This window comes from Thalassophryne amazonica, chromosome 14 (genome assembly GCF_902500255.1).
Source record: "Thalassophryne amazonica chromosome 14, fThaAma1.1, whole genome shotgun sequence".
Taxonomy (NCBI): domain Eukaryota; kingdom Metazoa; phylum Chordata; class Actinopteri; order Batrachoidiformes; family Batrachoididae; genus Thalassophryne; species Thalassophryne amazonica.
In genome coordinates this window covers 86,558,721-86,573,687 of record NC_047116.1, presented here as the reverse complement: position 1 = coordinate 86,573,687, position 14,967 = coordinate 86,558,721, and the positions used below count along the sequence as shown (strand labels likewise).

General features: G+C 40.2%; 1 protein-coding gene across 1 annotated transcript; it reads left to right on the top strand.

Annotated features, from left to right (window-relative positions):
* The first annotated feature begins 2,140 nt into the window (after positions 1 to 2,140).
* Positions 2,141 to 12,204, top strand: LOC117524761. The gene is made up of 3 exons (XM_034186579.1): positions 2,141 to 2,349; positions 5,103 to 5,260; positions 11,390 to 12,204. Exons 1-3 carry the CDS (start codon positions 2,172 to 2,174, stop codon positions 12,134 to 12,136), a joined length of 1,083 nt encoding a protein of 360 aa, XP_034042470.1. The 5' UTR covers positions 2,141 to 2,171; the 3' UTR covers positions 12,137 to 12,204.
* The last annotated feature ends 2,763 nt before the right edge of the window (positions 12,205 to 14,967 follow it).

Genomic DNA, 14,967 nt, shown 5'->3' with positions numbered 1-14,967 from the left:
AGTAAACTTGCACATAGGTATAAATAAAGATAAGTTAAGTTTTAAGAGTGGCTGTAATAAATATTTAGGAAACCTAAATTTTTGGAGTATGGAGTTAAATTTGTCTCATTAATACTTGCAAATGCACAGAGGGTGATTTACAAATATCCTTTGATTTGTACACGTGCTTTGTGATCCACAATTTGTAACTTGTGTGTGGGTTTTTACAAATAAATGTTTATTTGCAAAACTGAAAATTCTGTTTGTGAAGGGTGATTCAGCATTGGTGGATCACCGTATACACACATTCATCACTTTGCACAGTTACGCAATATTGAGACATTCTCAGTGCAGAACTGCAGTTGAGATCCACAAATATATCAGTCGCTAGTCACATTATTGGCAGAATTATTGGGGGGGAGCTTAAGCCCCCCCAAGCCCCCCCTTGGTGCCACCACTGTGCTCCCTTGTTTGCACTCGGGGTTGCCACAGCAAATCCAAGGTGGATCTGCATGTTGAATTGGCACAGGTTTTACACCGGATGCCCTTCCTGACACAACTCCACATTACATGGAGAAATGTGGCAGGGGTGGAGAAAAGTTCATGTGGGCAGTAAATACAACTCTTCAAACTGATTCCATTTTGAAGGTATTGATATCTACTTTGTGTTATAAATATGGCCTTCTTTATGAAACTCCTTCCTGGTTAATTTAAGCATCCAATTATGGCTAATTTGTGCACTTGCGAATGTATTTCTAGTGCTGAAATGACAATTTCATTTTTATTGTGTGCACACACTGCATTCATACGACACCCCAGAATGCGTGCACATAGATCTGCCAGGGGGATTCCCCAAGGTTTCCACAGTTACTGTACACAAAAAAAGACATGCTAGACTCTGGCACCTGCTGGATAGTTCATGAATGTTCATCTGTATCAAATAATGAATTTCACATTGAATGGATGGAGTCAGTCCAGGATCTGGAAGTGCAAGCATTTCTTGTTGTAATATTTTGTTTGTTGAATTCTTTCTGTTGCCGTCTCATATGATTACTTTTCATTTCTGGAGATTTTACATATTAGTTCATAAGGATTTCTCAAAATTGGTCAGAAATGCAGTCAAATTTGGAATTATAAGTAACAATTTTTTTTTTTTTTTTTTACATGCCATTACTGAAATAAAAGGGGCACTCAGTGTGTATGTTTCTGCCACATGGCAGAAAGTGGTTTTAAAGTTTAGGTTGTAAGTCTTTGTGACATCTCATGACATACAGAAATCAAAGCAACAATTCTGGGTGTTAACAACTTGCATAGATGCTATCACCTGTTCTTCTGACAGTGATGATAAAAACTGTAAAATGCAAAAACAATTTATCTGCATAACTACTGCACTGAGACACAAAAGCAAATCCTTCCTTTGGTTCCAGACCAGGACACAAGTCACAATGATAAGCACACACACACCCACACAGAGCCACAAAAAACATCATTTAATAAACTCTTACATGGCATTAAATTAACTTTGATAGAGTGTCAGATCATACAACGGGTCAACACTATCAGAGCTTATTTACACGGTGATCGAGTTAACATGATTCTGCAGTTGATGAAGCACTATTTTGAATGAAACCTTTTGCACATGTGGTATTTAATGCTACAAAACTCACTGTGAAAGTAAAATTACAGAAAAAGATAAAGATTAAAAGATAAAGATTACACAGTTGTTAATCTGATAGAATACGTCAGTGTTCTTTCTTTGATGACAAAAGATAACTTTTGTCACTAACATTTGATTATTTATTTTGAAAATTAGAAGTTGGAACTTTAAATGTTATATTTTACTGACACTTTCACATGGAGACTTCTACTATTTGATTTTACCAACTGCTCTTTCACTAAAGCAAATAATGCTACTGATTTCATAGAAAGTGATATTCAAAAATAAATTCATAAATTGAATTCTAACTTACACATCGTGTCTTAAAACCTCAAGTACATTAACAGCAAAATGTCATACATACAATAATATATTATTATCATTGCTGTTGTTGTTTGTAGCTGCTGTTTATTCAATTTTTTGCGTCTTGCAGTTTTCACTCCAGACCACTTGATGGCGACAGTCGCACTTGAAATTGCTTCCCCTGGTAAACTGTTCTGATAAAGCCATAAAACGTTAGTTTTCTTTTCATACTATGGCACATTTTCGTGGACAGATACGCGGGCCTCACTGGGGGCCTACGTTAGACAACATGCTGATCGACTTCTGGCGCAGACAAGAGTGTTTGTTTAATTCGTCGCTGGAGTCTTACTATGATAAAGATTTAAAGACGAAGCTGTGGTCAGAGTTTGCAGTTTCCATCGGAAAACCCGGTAAGAAAGAAAATCGGCTTCCTGCACAACATACAGACTTCAGTGTTGTGTGTTTAAAGGTATTATATATGTGTAAAGATTTTTTTAATCTACCTTTTTAGACTTAAATCTGAGTCGGGTTTCATGGTCGACACATTAAAGTCCCACAATGCTGTGCGCGCGCGTGGGGGTTCTTCTCTTACAATATTTAACCCTGAAACAACTTGTTGACCTCTGCGACATATGTCACGGAAGTTCACTTACACTGAGACGGCCACTGGTCTTAGGAAATAACCCTGTTGTGTCTGATGATTTGCAGACGTTCATGCTGGATTTTACACTAATGCTTCGCAGGTAAAATTCAATTTGCTACTGTTTTCTTATCCAATTCCATCGTTTGCATGGTTTATTTTTCTGTAAGTAATTCAGTCTGTGAATAAGCCATTTCAGCATCTCGGGCGTGCGGGGGCTGATGGGAAGGCATCGGGACAAACAAATGTACGTGCTTGACGGCGGATGCGTATTCAACGTAATATCGCTCACTACTGCGTGTGGTAAATGGCATTTCTCATCAAAAGTAAGCATAATAAATGTTTCCCAGTACATTGGACTGTGTTGTTACGGAAGCGTATTGCATTCACTGGATTAAAAAAAAAAATTTGACTGCTGATCTCGTAATTACGGGAAAAGATGTCGTAATTACGACATCAGGATCTCATAATTATAAGAAAAGATCAGGTGTCTAAATTGTTTTATGTATATTCTTCCGTACTTGCAGTCCCTCAGTAAAGACGCGGGCTGAGCTCAGCCGATGATAACACACTGCAATTAAACACCAAGTGTAGATTTTCCCCTGAAGTGCTCCCGGATGAATGTCCAGGCAGGAGCACGGGGCGTCTTTCAGCTTTCACTTACACAGCCCCACCGACTGCTGAGGGACACAGTGGGGCTCACTCCACCCGGGCGTGTGCCAGTCCATGGGCCCCGTACCCCGCCTCACTGGAGGAGTTTCATTCATCCAGGAACAGTTTCGAGGGAAATCCACACTTTGAGTGCGCCGTGGTGTGGATCACAGTGCAGTGTCGGAGCCTACCAATTGGTCGATTTTCGATTATGACTCGGGAATTCTCACGCTTGTCTTTACCGAGGGACTGGAAGTACAGAAGCACATTGTATGGAAGTGATTACACACACACACAAACACACAATAAATAAAAAACATAAAAATAGCCCGATCTCGTAATTACAAGATCCTGATGTCGTAATTATCAGATCTTTTCTCGTATTTACGAGACCAGCGGTCAAATGTTTTTTTTTATCCAGTGAATGCAATACACTTCCGTAACTGACAGCTGTGCACATGGCTTTGTTTGTCCCGATAGCCGCCGACTGCCGCGCATGCGTACTTGTAATGCTGAAGTGGCTTATTGTTGTGAAAGGTTGTGGTTGGTTCATCAAAGCTTACCTTCGTAACAGCGTCTTCACGCCAAACTGGAAATTCTGTGAACAGACCAACGGATTTCTCCATCACATAAGCGGCATTGAGTTAAGTGCATTGTAAATTCATCAATCAATCCTGTTAAATCCATAAAATTCAGGCATTTTAGGATCATCATTGCTGCACTAGTTTCTGTCGGTCTCAGGTGACACTATCATTGTTGACACCTGCGCAGCAACGCGGTCAGGGGGTGAAGTAACACATCAAATGTGAAACGGTTTTAATATTTTGCCACCGTCCACGCAGTATTTTATGGCCTGAAATCTCACACGATTGACCAATCAGATTCACAGAAAACATTTAATTGAAAAGCAGAGGGTCACCCCTTTGAGTCTGGTCTGCTTGAGGTTTCTTCCTCAGAGGGAGTTTTTCCTTACCACTGCTGCTCTGGGGGTTAGTAAGGTTAGACCTTACTTGTGTGAAGCGCCTTGAGGCAACTCTGTTGTGATTTGGTGCTATATAAATGAAAATAAATTGAAATTGGATTAGAATGTTGAATTAATGTAGACTAATGCTGTGTTCGGACCCTTGGAACTTTGAAAATTCCAACTCTGGCTCGAGGGAAAATGCCTTGATCAAGCTGTAATTTTTGCTTGGAAACGCAGCGTTAAAGTCACAAGACATGCCTGCTATGTGTAATATATTCACATTCTATGTACAATTACTAGTTAAGTTAGCAGCACCACCCAACAACACAAACGTCTTTCACTTTTTCTTTGAGCCTGATTGATCCATTTTTATGTCTCTGAGGTAATCTCATGAATGCACTTTTCCGGAAATAGTTTTTTTTTAATGCCTGGTCTTTCTGAGCTTCTGAGGGTTCTGAATGCAGTACAAATTAGAATACTCATTCTAGCTTATTATATAGTAGGCAAGCAATACATTGCAATCTGTAGGGTATCTGAATACTCAGTATGCATTTAAATTTGCATTTAGTAGTAGTTGAACGGAACCCAGATGTAGTACCTCCATAGTGCGCCCACAGGCTACCCTACACTGTCCCATGGGGCAGCTGGAGCCTGGTAACCAAAGAAAAAGAACTTGGGAAAAGTCAAAGAAGGTAGTGGAGGTACATGAAAACTAGCCAGTCCCAAGGGGCCATCACATTGTATAAATATACATCAGGAAATGTTTAAAAAATTATAATCTGTGTATCTCTAGTACCTGTTTATTACATATTGTTATTATGGTTTTTGTTGTTGTTTTTATTTTTTTATTTTTTTTAAACTCACATTTACAGGTATTACCAAAAAGTATTTTCACCTTGTTTCTGCAGTATCTGATGTAGAAAGAAGATCAAGATCACTTCGGACTCAGTATGGGAGAGTGTTATGGCATCCTGAGAGGATCAACACTTTACAAAAGAAGATGCTGAAGGAGAAACTTGATTTCTTGAGGCCTTACATAGTTCGCAGACGAAGTGATTCGTATCTTGTAAGTCTTATACCTGCTGTTGATTTCAAATCTGTTCCAGCTGCTTCATATCCTACACTAGGTACCGCATTTAACAGTGTAAAATGTGTATGTTTTTTGTTAAAATACCTAGTTATGAGGCACATCATTTCATAACTCTGATGTGGTTCCATATTGGTACTATATGTCAGTATCAGTACTGAAAATGACAAAAAAGAGGGGATCTGTAGGGTACTAACTGGTAAGAAACCAGAGAGAGCTTACATTTTGTATGCTTATCTATTTGGGTCAAGAATGAACGCTGTGAAAATGGAAAGTTGATAAGACTAATATTTTTGAGAAATTAGCGGTTTTAGCTGACCAGTAAACAATGGACATTGTGCTGCAATGCACCATGGGAGTTCGGGGTTTTGGGGTTTTAAATGTTATTGTGGTTCATGTTAGTTTAACAGTGTTGTTAGTGTTATTGATTTATTGTGTTTTTGTAGTTCAATTAGTTTAGTCAGCTTAGTTAAGTCTCATGTTGTCATTACCATGAGTGAGGTGTAGTGCTTTTGATGTCTTCTGCCAGCATCTCTGTTTGTGCGTGGGTAAAAATTAAAAGCACCTGCTTGTAGCAGAATGCAGAGAGACAAAAAGCTCTGCGTGCATGCGACTGGGGACAGCTGACATTTGCTGTTTGGGATGCTTATGTATTTTGGGGCAAGGATGAACGGTGCCGAAATAGAATGTTAAGACTAATATTTTTGGAGAAGCTATGAATATTACCTAACGTTGCTAATTACATTCTGGACTTCTTTCCTCTACTGGTGGTTGGCTCTCACTGCGGTATTGTATCACTTCCTGTTTCGGAGCACAGCAGTGTTTTGCTGTATCTGTTAGCTGTTTAATCTGCGCAGTTAGATTGATCTAGTTACCTAGATAACGATTTGCTTCACAGTGTAATCTTCACGTGCCTTAACTAAAGCACTCCCTCTGCTGAATCACCTCTAAATTATTTACACATTATTCATTTTGTGTGTTTTTAGGAATCCGCTAGCTTAGCACAGCTACTAGCTCTTAGCCGGTTTAGCATGGCGGCTTCTCCTGTCTCTCCCGCACTTTTCTGCTCTGGGTGTGAAATGTTTAGTTATTCCTCGGCCTCCTTTAGCAGTAATGGTACTTGTAATAAGTGTAGCTTATTCGTAGCTTTGGAGGCCAGGCTGGGTGAATTGGAGACTTGGCTCCGCACCGTGGAATATTCTACAGCTAGCCAGGCCCCTGTAGTTGGTGCGGACCAAGGTAGCTTAGCCGCCGTTAGTTTCCCTCTGGCAGATCCCGAGCAGCCGGGAAAGCAGGCCGACTGGGTGACTGTGAGGAGGAAGCGTAGCCCTAAACAGAAGCCCCGTGTACACCGCCAACCCGTTCACCTTTCTAACCGTTTTTCCCCACTCGGCGACACACCCGCCGAGGCTCAAACTCTGCTTATTGGCGACTCTGTTTTGAGAAATGTGAAGTTAGCGACACCAGCAACCATAGTCAGTTGTCTTCCGGGGGCCAGAGCAGGCGACATTGAAGGAAATTTGAAACTGCTGGCTAAGGCTAAGCGTAAATTTGGTAAGATTGTAATTCACGTCGGCAGTAATGACACCCGGTTACGCCAATCAGAGGTCACTAAAATTAACATTGAATCGATGTGTAACTTTGCAAAAACAATGTCGGACTCTGTAGTTTTCTCTGGGCCCCTCCCCAATCGGACCGGGAGTGACATGTTTAGCCGCATGTTCTCCTTGAATTGCTGGCTGTCTGAGTGGTGTCCAAAAAATGAGGTGGGCTTCATAGATAATTGGCAAAGCTTCTGGGGAAAACCTGGTCTTGTTAGGAGAGACGGCCTCCGTCCCACTTTGGATGGAGCAGCTCTCATTTCTAGAAATCTGGCCAATTTTCTGAAATCCTCCAAACCGTGACTATCCAGGGTTGGGACCAGGAAGCAGAGTTGTAGTCTTACACACCTCTCTGCAGCTTCTCTCCCCCTGCCATCCCCTCATTACCCCATCCCCGTAGAGACGGTGCCTGCTCCCAGACCACCAATAACCAGCAAAAATCTATTTAAGCATAAAAACTCAAAAAGAAAAAATAATATAGCACCTTCAACTGCACTACAGACTAAAACAGTTAAATGTGGTCTATTAAACATTAGGTCTCTCTCTTCTAAGTCCCTGTTAGTAAATGATATAATAATTGATCAACATATTGATTTATTCTGCCTTACAGAAACCTGGTTACAGCAGGATGAATATGTTAGTTTAAATGAGTCAACACCCCTGAGTCACACTAACTGCCAGAATGCTCGTAGCACGGGCCGAGGCGGAGGGTTAGCAGCAATCTTCCATTCCAGCTTATTAATTAATCAAAAACCCAGAGCTTTAATTCATTTGAAAGCTTGACTCTTAGTCTTGTCCATCCAAATTGGAAGTCCCAAAAAACAGTTTTATTTGTTGTTATCTATTGTCCTCCTGGTCGTTACTGTGAGTTTCTCTGTGAATTTTCAGACCTTTTGTCTGACTTAGTGCTTAGCTCAGATAAGATAATTATAGTGGGCGATTTTAACATCCACACAGATGCTGAGAATGACAGCCTCAACACTGCATTTAATCTATTATTAGACTCAATTGGCTTTGCTCAAAATGTAAATGAGTCCACCCACCACTTTAATCATATCTTAGATCTTGTTCTGACTTATGGTATGGAAATTGAAGACTTAACAGTATTCCCTGAAAACTCCCTTCTGTCTGATCATTTCTTAATAACATTTACATTTACTCTGATGGACTACCCAGCAGTGGGGAATAAGTTTCATTACACTAGAAGTCTTTCAGAAAGCGCTGTAACTAGGTTTAAGGATATGATTCCTTCTTTATGTTCTCTAATGCCATATACCAACACAGTGCAGAGTAGCTACCTAAACTCTATAAGGGAGATAGAGTATCTCGTCAATAGTTTTACATCCTCATTGAAGACAACTTTGGATGCTGTAGCTCCTCTGAAAAAGAGAGCTTTAAATCAGAAGTGCCTGACTCCGTGGTATAACTCACAAACTCGCAGCTTAAAGCAGATAACCCGTAAGTTGGAGAGGAAATGGCGTCTCACTAATTTAGAAGACCTTCACTTAGCCTGGAAAAAGAGTCTGTTGCTCTATAAAAAAGCCCTACGTAAAGCTAGGACATCTTACTACTCATCACTAATTGAAGAAAATAAGAACAACCCCAGGTTTCTTTTCAGCACTGTAGCCAGGCTGACAAAGAGTCAGAGCTCTATTGAGCCGAGTATTCCTTTAAGTTTAACTAGTAATGACTTCATGACTTTCTTTGCTAATAAAATTTTAACTATTAGAGAAAAAATTACTCATAACCATCCCAAAGATGTATCGTTATCTTTGGCTGCTTTCAGTGATGCCGGTATTTGGTTAGACTCTTTCTCTCAGATTGTTCTGTCTGAGTTATTTTCATTAGTTACTTCATCCAAACCATCAACATGTCTATTAGACCCCATTCCTACCAGGCTGCTCAAGGAAGCCCTACCATTATTTAATGCTTCAATCTTAAATATGATCAATCTATCTTTATTAGTTGGCTATGTACCACAGGCTTTTAAGGTGGCAGTAATTAAACCATTACTTAAAAAGCCATCACTTGACCCAGCTATCTTAGCTAATTATAGGCCAATCTCCAACCTTCCTTTTCTCTCAAAAATTCTTGAAAGGGTAGTTGTAAAACAGCTAACTGATCATCTGCAGAGGAATGGTCTATTTGAAGAGTTTCAGTCAGGTTTTAGAATTCATCATAGTACAGAAACAGCATTAGTGAAGGTTACAAATGATCTTCTTATGGCCTCAGACAGTGGACTCATCTCTGTGCTTGTTCTGTTAGACCTCAGTGCTGCTTTTGATACTGTTGACCATAAAATTTTATTACAGAGATTAGAGCATGCCATAGGTATTAAAGGCACTGCGCTGCGGTGGTTTGAATCATATTTATCTAATAGATTACAATTTGTTCATGTAAATGGGGAATCTTCTTCACAGACTAAGGTTAATTATGGAGTTCCACAAGGTTCTGTGCTAGGACCAATTTTATTCACTTTATACATGCTTCCCTTAGGCAGTATTATTAGACGGCATTGCTTAAATTTTCATTGTTACGCAGGTGATACCCAGCTTTATCTATCCATGAAGCCAGAGGACACACACCAATTAGTTAAACTGCAGGATTGTCTTACAGACATAAAGACATGGATGACCTCTAATTTCCTGCTTTTAAACTCAGATAAAACTGAAGTTATTGTACTTGGCCCCACAAATCTTAGAAACATGGTGTCTAACCAGATCCTTACTCTGGATGGCATTACCCTGACCTCTAGTAATACTGTGAGAAATCTTGGAGTCATTTTTGATCAGGATATGTCATTCAAAGCGCATATTAAACAAATATGTAGGACTGCTTTTTTGCATTTACGCAATATCTCTAAAATTAGAAAGGTCTTGTCTCAGAGTGATGCTGAAAAACTAATTCATGCATTTATTTCCTCTAGGCTGGACTATTGTAATTCATTATTATCAGGTTGTCCTAAAAGTTCCCTGAAAAGCCTTCAGTTAATTCAAAATGCTGCAGCTAGAGTACTGATGGGGACTAGAAGGAGAGAGCATATCTCACCCATATTGGCCTCTCTTCATTTTCTTCCTGTTAATTCTAGAATAAAATTTAAAATTCTTCTTCTTACTTATAAGGTTTTGAATAATCAGGTCCCATCTTATCTTAGGGACCTCATAGTACCATATCACCCCAATAGGGCGCTTCGCTCTCAGACTGCAGGCTTACTTGTAGTTCCTAGGGTTTGTAAGAGTAGAATGGGAGGCAGAGCCTTTAGCTTTCAGGCTCCTCTCCTGTGGAACCAGCTCCCAATTCGGATCAGGGAGACAGACACCCTCTCTACTTTTAAGATTAGGCTTAAAACTTTCCTTTTTGCTAAAGCTTATAGTTAGGGCTGGATCAGGTGACCCTGAACCATCCCTTAGTTATGCTGCTATAGACTTAGACTGCTGGGGGGTTCCCATGATGCACTGTTTCTTTCTCTTTTTGCTCTGTATGCACCACTCTGCATTTAATCATTAGTGATTGATCTCTGCTCCCCTCCACAGCATGTCTTTTTCTTGGTTCTCTCCCTCAGCCCCAACCAGTCCCAGCAGAAGACTGCCCCTCCCTGAACCTGGTTCTGCTGGAGGTTTCTTCCTGTTAAAAGGGAGTTTTTCCTTCCCACTGTCGCCAAGTGCTTGCTCACAGGGGGTCGTTTTGACCGTTGGGGTTTTTACGTAATTATTGTATGGCCTTGCCTTACAATACAATACAATATAAAGCACCCTGGGGCAACTGTTTGTTGTGATTTGGCGCTATATAAATAAAATTGATGAAATTGATGATGACTTCACTATTCCAGCAGGGGGTGGTAAATCATCTTTATATTAAAACACAATGGAAAACACTTATTTCCATTGTGGCCCATTTAAAAATAAAATTATACAATAGAAGAAATAATAATAATATTGATAATAATGATGATAAAAATAATAGTGTGTATATGATAACAAGAACCTAAACAATTTATAAATACAACAGTAAATGAACATTAAAAAAATTACATAATTAATAGGAAATAAAAGGGTTGAGGTCCTCTTCCAAAATTGTTGAGGTGTAAGGTTCTAAAAACATTCTGGACTTGAACGCCATTCCAACTCATTTTACAAGCTTTGCTTAATTTATTACCACCCTTGAAAAATGTCAGTTACCCATTTTATAAACACTACTCAATCTAAAGCTTGTGGATTGCCACGGGCAAGATACTAGTGCACTATAAGATGCTTTAAATATTTTTCTGCTGCTTATCCGGGTCTGGGTAGCGGTGGCAGCAGACTAAGCAGCTCCATTGTGTAAATTACTGCTGCCACCTTCTACTTTTCTGATTACTGTTCTTCTTGACCTGCCCTCAGTAAACACTGAACACTCTAGTTGTTCTAACATTCACCATATGGGCGTGTCACCCAGTTCAGGAAAACATAGAATCTGAGATACTACCAGTGAGTCCCAGCTTAGGGTTTCTTGACTTTTGTTTTTGCAGGATGACAAATTTGATGACGGGGAAGAGGATGATGAGGACTTGGAAATAGGACATTGTGACCAGAAAATGGGAAGTACACTTGGCAACCCCCTGGATGCTGATGTGGCTGGGCAAGATCTGCATGACGAACCTTTGCCCGTTGCCTCCACTGCCAGTCTGGCTTCCTTGCACTGTGCCAGCCCATGTCCTCATATTACAGAGAGCATATCTTTGAGCTGTGACTGTCATGATGCAGGTCCTCCTGACCAGCCTGATCAAACACAAGTTCCATTAAACATACCTAAGCATGATATACTGAACCAGTTTGCAGAGGTCATGTTGGCAGATATGCAACAGATTAAGAACCCCGTGGTGCAAATGAGGCTGCGTAGAGATATCACCAACCTGGTGTTCAGAGCAGTGGAGGAAGATTTGCAGAGCCAATATGGTCACTGGTCATCTGTGTCCAGCTTTGGCGAGAGTGCACAATTACAGAGCTACTCAAGACCTCAAGAAACATGTTCACAATCAGGCAGCTTTTGGAGACAGACATTTTTGAAGAGAAAGCTCAAAAGGTCTGAGGTTGAAAGGAGACTACACCGACAGGAGGAGGTGAAGCGCATGAGAGTACATCCTGTCCACGAAGGGGGTGCAGTGGATCTGATAAGTGAAAGCTGTTCTCAGCCTGAGCTTAAACTGGATCCAGAACTGCATGTGATTAAGACTGAGGAGGTGTTGGATGCAGGTGTATCTGTACTTCCTGATTAAAGTTTTCTTGATGGTTGTAGGTTAGTAAGTTAGCTAACACAAGGTCACAAATGGTCATTTACTGTATTTTAATTTAAAAAAAAAAACCTGAAAACTTGACATATCCTTTATTGATTTTCTTTTCATACAGTGACTGTGAAATTTTATTAAATAAATCTTTAGCATGGAGCACTTCATAAACCAGTACAGATCAAACAAATTGACGGGAATACACAAAAGATAGCAAACAAACATCCGGGGACTTGAAGACATGCTTGTTTGCAATTGTTCATATGGGGAAAAAAGGTGCCATGTGACTGAAAACAAGTAAACTACCCATAAGGGCAGGGACACAACTGAAAGATGATTTTTGTATCTTAGTCCATCTTATTTTCACTTATAGTTGTATGCAAAAGTTTGGACACCCCTGATAATTTTCATGATTTTCCTTTTTTGGTTGTCTGGATCAGAAATTTCAGTTAAATATATCATATAGCAGATGAACACACTGATATTTGAGAAGTGAAATGGGGTTTCTAGTGTTTACAGAAAGTATGCAATAGTTATTTAAACAAAATTAGCTGTATAAATTTGGGCACCCTTGTCATTTTATTGATTTGAATGCATTTAGCACAAATTATTGGAACACAAAATTGGTTTGGTAAGCTCATTGACCCTTGACCTCTTTATACAGGTGAATTCAATCATGAGAAAGGGTATTTAAAGTGTCCATTTGCAAATGTTTCTCCTCTTTGCATCTCTTCTAATGAGTGACAACATGGGAGCCTCTAAACAACTTTCAAATGACCTGAAAACAAAGATTGTTCAACATCATGGTTTAGGGGAAGGATACAAAAAGCTCTGAGATTTTAGCTGTCACTTTCCACTGTGAGGAACATAGTGAGGAAATGGAAGACCGTAGGCACAGTACTAGTTAAGGCCCGAAGTGGCAGGCCAAGAAAAATCTCAGATAAACTGAAGTGAAGGATGGTGAGAACAGTCATAGTCAACCCACAGACCTGCTCCAAAGACCTACAACATGATCTTGTTGCAGATGGTGTCTCTGTGCATCGTTCAACTATACAGCGGACTTTGCACAAAGAGATGCTGTAATGCAGAGGAAGCCTTTTCTATGTACACACCACAAACAGAGTTGCTTGAGGTATGCTAAAGCACATTTGGATAAGCCAGCTTCATTTTGGAATGAGGTGCTGTGGACTGATGAAACTAAAATTGAGTTATTTGGACATAACAAGGGGCGGAAAAAGAACACAGCAAAAACACTTGCTACCTACAGTAAAATTTGGAGGTGGTTCCATCATGGTGTGGGGCTGTGTGGCCAGTGCAGGTACTGGAATCTTTTTAAAGTTGAGGGTCACATGGATTCCAGTCAATATCAGCAGATTCTTGAGAACAATGTTCAAGAATCAGTGACAAAGTTGAAGTTGCGCCGGGGCTGGATTTTTCAACAAGACAATGACCCTAAACACTGCTCAAAATCTACTAAGGCATTCATGCAGAGGAACAAGTACAACATTCTGGAATGGCCATCTCAGTCCCCAGACCTGAATATTATTGAAAATCTGTGGTGTGATTTTAAGCGGGCTGTCCGTGCTCGGAAACCAACAACTGTAAGAGTGGCCCAGAAAGATCTGAATCACCAACTAAAGGCTGCCAGGAGTCGGTACAGGGAGCTGGCTGAGCAGCACTTGGCTGCATCTAATACAAAGGAGTCGTGGGATTCAGTTAGGCACATGACGAATATGGACACAAAAAGAAAACCACTGATGGCCCAAAATGAATTGGCAAGGGCCAATGAACTGAATAATTTTTATATGCGTTTTAATACGGGCATTGTTAATGAATGTAATATGATTTCAGAGAATGTTATGTGTGATGTAAACTCTGACAGAATTTTAATTGATTCACAGGCTGTTACATAAACCTTTAAAACCATTAAGATGAACAAAGCTGCTGGTCCACATATTACATCAGCGTTTCTGCTGAAAACATTTGTGGAAGAACTCACTCCTGTTTGGCACAAGTTATTCCAGCTGTCAATAGGCATTCATACTGTGCCAGTACGGTGGAAACAATCCATCATTATCCCGGTACCTAAAAAGACAAGCCCTCAGGAGGACAGTGATTATGGACCAGTAGCTCTGACCTCTAATGTGTTCAAGTGTTTCAAGAGACTCATGCTGGAGAGGCTGCGTACAGATGTAGCACCACTAGCGGACAGGTACCAGTTTGCCTATACCAAAAAAAATGGCAGCACAAGTGATGCAGTCGTAACACTAATGCATCTCATTCTAAAACATCTAGATTCTAGAATGTCCTGCTGCATATGCCAGACTACTTTTTATCGATTTCAGCTCTGCTTTTAATTTAATACAGCCACACATCCTTCTGAATAAGTTAGTCCAGGCAAAGGTAAACCCGTTTCTCATCAGATGGTACCATTCTTTTCTGACCCAGAGACCTCAGCCGGTAAAGTTTGACTCGGTCCTGTCAGACACAGCCATATGTACCACTGGCGCCCCAAAGGGGCCAGTAAGCTCGCCTTTTCTTTTTACTTTCTATACCAATGACTGTGTCTGTTTACAATTAAACCAACACATTCTGAAATTTTCAGATGATACAGTCTTGCTCAGTTTGTTGAAAAAGGAAAACGACTGAAGTCTCCACAGAGCTGCTGTTGAAGATCTTGTAGCCTGGTGTGAGGAACACAAACTGTTCATCAATCCAACTAAGACTGTTGAAATGGTGATTGACCCAAGACCAGGTGTAGATCTCGGACCTATTATCATCAATGGCCATGCCATGGAGCAAGTGAGCTCCTTTAAATATTT

Excerpts from the sequence above, each read along its gene's own strand:
- LOC117524761 (XM_034186579.1), top strand. The coding sequence starts at position 2,172 with ATGGCACATTTTCGTGGACAGATACGCGGGCCTCACTGGGGGCCTACG. Across the intron at positions 2,350-5,102 it reads AGTTTCCATCGGAAAACCCG|TATCTGATGTAGAAAGAAGA; the intron begins GTAAGAAAGAAA and ends TTGTTTCTGCAG. Across the intron at positions 5,261-11,389 it reads GACGAAGTGATTCGTATCTT|GATGACAAATTTGATGACGG; the intron begins GTAAGTCTTATA and ends TTGTTTTTGCAG.